Below are 3,707 nucleotides of genomic sequence, written 5' to 3'. Positions count from 1 at the left end.
GAAAGGCTTTGAAAAGACCCGCCGGCCGGCCGGAAAGACGAGCTCGCTAGCGGCCAACATATATTTCCTTATCAGATGTCCACCTCCAAAGACGATCTTGATCGAGTGGTTCATTTTGTGTGTGGTAGCACACAGAACATGCATCTTGCCGCCGGCGACGCCCGTCGCCGGCGGCAGACCACGAGGAAGAAAGTCGCCGGCGAGAATCTCATCCGACGGTGGCGCGTGGTTGAACGGTCGCCGCATTTCACAGCCTCTGTAGCTCGTGGGGTTTTCTTCTTTCCCATGTGACGGCGACGAGAGGGAGTAGTTCGTACACTCGTGAGGAAATACGAGTACGACGTCGTAGAGTACGCACGCAGAGAGAGAAGGAGGGAGTATTAAATGGGGTCGTTTTGGGAGCGTGCAGGATCGTTGGCGGCGTGGCAGGCCCTCCCCTGTCGCCTCCATCACTCGCCTCACCACACAAAAATTAAAGCGACCGCAGCGCTCGCTCACCTCAGCTCCTCTCAGCTGCTGGCCCTGGCCTCCCTCCCCCTCCCCTCCCCTCCCCGTCTCCCTCCTCACGCGCGGACACGCCAAAATTCTAGGGAACCCCCACTACGCCGCACCCTAGCTACCCCGCTCGCTCACCCTCCCTCCTAGATCGATACAGCTCGCCGCACGCACCTCCTGCTGGGCCGCAGGCCGCGCGCGCGCGAGCGATAGCGCTCACAATTCGCGCGCGCCACCCCCATGCGGCGGATGACCACGCCGGCTCGTCGGCGGCGGAGAGCGGCCCACCACCGCCAGTAGCAGCCGGGCACGGGCGATCCGGCGCGCGATCCGCCGCTAGCCGCTGCCCGCGCGGGCCTATGGATCTGGCCGCATGGCGGGCTTCCCTCTAGGCGGCGGCGGAGGAGGAGGAGGACACCACCACGACGGCCGCGGCGACCACCACCACCCCCACGTCAACCCTTCCTCCTCCGGCTCCGATTCTGCGACTGCCGCGGCAGCCGCCGCGGCCGCCTACCTCTACACGACGGCCGCTGCGGCGCCCCGGGGCGGCGGGTTCCAGCTATGGCCGCACCACCCGGCGCAGGAGCACCACCACTTCTACGCGCCCAACATCATCCGATTCGCCGATGACCCCGCCGCCGGCTCCTCGCGTGGCGGGAGGGGCTCCGCCTCCGGCGCCGGCGCGGGGACCATCAGCTGCCAGGACTGCGGCAACCAGGCCAAAAAGGACTGCGCCCACATGCGCTGCCGCACCTGCTGCAAGAGCCGGGGCTTCGACTGCCCCACCCACGTCAAGTCCACCTGGGTGCCCGCCGCCAAGCGCCGCGAACGCCAGCAGCAGCTCACCACAAGCGGCGGCGGCGCCGAGCCGTCCAAGCGACCGCGCGACACCCAGCCTTCTTCCACCACCGCCACCACCACTTCCTCCGGTACACTGCGAAATTAAATTGCACTCCTCCACTACTCCACTAGTAGCCAAGCAATTCACGAGCTCACGGCTAGCTACTTGCTCATCACTAATCATCTATTGAGAATCATGTTCATGTGTGATGATGATTGATCAGGAGAGCAGCAGCAGCAGATGGCGATGGTGGGAGAGAGGTTCCCGCGGGAGGTGAGCTCGGAGGCGGTGTTCCGCTGCGTGCGGCTGGGCCCGGTCGACGAGGCCGACGCCGAGGTGGCGTACCAGACAAGCGTCAGCATCGCCGGACACGTCTTCAAGGGCATCCTGCACGACGTCGGCCCGGACCCGTCGGTCGCGGCGGGCGGCGGCGGATACCGACACGCCGCCGAGGGGTCCTCCCCGAGCACGGCCGCGGCGGGCGAAGGCAGCGTCGCGGGGCCCGTCTCGTCATCGGCTGTGGTCATGGACCCGTACCCGACGCCCGGCCCCTACGGCGGCGCGCCGTTCTTCCACGGCCATCCGAGGTGATCAAACGGCCACCTCGCTCCATTGACGGCACTCAGCTTGCTTCATCATTCCTCGCCTTCCAATCCATGTCTTGATATTTTTCTTATTTACTTACTAGAAGTACCATCATCATCTCTAAATTGTCTGTAGATTTTCCTCTCCTTCATCTCTTCTCTCTCGTTCTCAATGATGCATAAACTGATGAGCAGCGCTGGTGTTCATCGCCGTTTCTTTAGGATCATACTACTACTGTAGTAGCTAGGCCATCAGGTTACTGGAAGTATAATGCTTTGGACTAGCTAGGGAGCAGTGTTCATGATTAAAAATTTAAAATCTCACATGATCGACAGTTAGGTAATCTGGTGCCTTGGGAGAATGGCAATCTTGATTCATACTGCTCTGGTTCATCTGGTTCAGTGGTGGTGATGATGCTGTCCCCTGGTGGTATATATCTTGCAAATATACTTTGATCGAGTACGGCTAGTTAAGGTTGCTTTACTTGCATATTTGCGGAAGAATACACAGTGCCATCTAATTTCTGATCTACTCCTGTGTGGCTGTGTCTATTCCATAAGGTGTGACACCTTTGCTTTAGCTTTTCTCTTCAAAAGCTGAGCCCTAGTTTCCTACCTAGTAGCTACTGCTGATTAGTTGGAAATTTGGTGTGAATGATTGCTGTGTTATGTTCGTTAGAGAGAGAGAGGAGATCGAGGAGAGAGGAGAGAGGAAAGGAGAGGAGAGGAGAGAGATTTCTTCCAGTCATCATATGCTCGAAGAAGGCTGCCAGAGTCAGATATCTGTGTCTCGGGAAGAATCAAATGGCAAGATGATTGGACGAGAATGCTAGTTATGTGCTTGTAGCAGTCCTGACACTCCTGATGATTAGAGAGTTTCCAATGTTTCCCAGTTTAGTTATTGCGAACATGGTTCTGTCCGATCCCATCCAATTCCATCATATCCTATCACATCATAATTCAATTGTCATCTCAAGCAAATTATTTTGCCATGCATCTTAATTTAATTTAATTGCCATTTCAACCAGTTATATTTTCTTAGATAGCAAATACAGTTTGCATTGGGTGAACTGTCAGCGCATAGAGTAATAATAAATCCACATTGCGATCCAAGGAACGATATTTCCACCTTTTATCTTCAATATGTACATTTCTTGATAAGCACATTCATGGTTTATCAAACAATGAACAACGAGGAACTTATGCTACTATTATTGGTCAGTCATGCTCATTTATGTGTATTGGGCACTCGTGGAGACTCAATCAAATGATTTATTACCAACCTTCAAATTGTATGCATATTTGGTATCAGATAGTTTTATGGTTAATCCATTCGAATATACGATAATATTAATGATGTTGTGATTTTAATCTTCACTGAGGCCAAATTTCGTTATATGCTTGATCTAGCTAGTAGGACTTTGGAAGCTCGGAAACGATGCATATTCTACCATATGTGACCATGTTCTTTTCTACCCTGTGCCATATTTAGACGTGCGCCTTTTGTAACAAAATCACAGTGCACTAGCGTGAATGTTTTCTTTTTTTTTGTCTTCATCAACGCTAGTGCACTTTGAAGGTTTCAAATTTTGTTCTCTGTAATGTCCCTTTATGCATATGTGGGAGCTGTGGGGTAACATATTCATGAAGGTGCTAATCTGATTTGACACATATGATGGCATTATATATACTGTACATAATTAAATAGCATTGTCCCGTTCTTCTCAAAGTCACTGAAAATAATACTAATTTCCAAATGATTGCAGATTTTTCCAGTGTTCCTT

The 3,707-nt window shown here is 53.3% G+C and overlaps 1 protein-coding gene across 1 annotated transcript; it reads left to right on the top strand.

The window, feature by feature from the left end:
• Nucleotides 1–433: 433 nt before the first annotated feature.
• Nucleotides 434–2,301, top strand: LOC101781399 (protein SHI RELATED SEQUENCE 1). The gene is made up of 2 exons (XM_004974074.4): nt 434–1,427; nt 1,563–2,301. Exons 1-2 carry the CDS (start codon nt 869–871, stop codon nt 1,928–1,930), a joined length of 927 nt encoding a protein of 308 aa, XP_004974131.1. The 5' UTR covers nt 434–868; the 3' UTR covers nt 1,931–2,301.
• Nucleotides 2,302–3,707: the final 1,406 nt, after the last annotated feature.

Source organism: Setaria italica, chromosome VI (assembly GCF_000263155.2).
Source record: "Setaria italica strain Yugu1 chromosome VI, Setaria_italica_v2.0, whole genome shotgun sequence".
Lineage (NCBI taxonomy): Eukaryota > Viridiplantae > Streptophyta > Magnoliopsida > Poales > Poaceae > Setaria > Setaria italica.
This window is presented reverse-complemented; position numbering and strand designations above follow the sequence as displayed.

What these genes read in the sequence shown, in the direction of transcription:
- LOC101781399 (XM_004974074.4), top strand. Translation starts at nt 869, where the DNA reads ATGGCGGGCTTCCCTCTAGGCGGCGGCGGAGGAGGAGGAGGACACCAC. An exon ending in CGCCACCACCACTTCCTCCG is followed by an intron (nt 1,428 to 1,562) that starts GTACACTGCGAA and finishes ATGATTGATCAG; the next exon opens with GAGAGCAGCAGCAGCAGATG.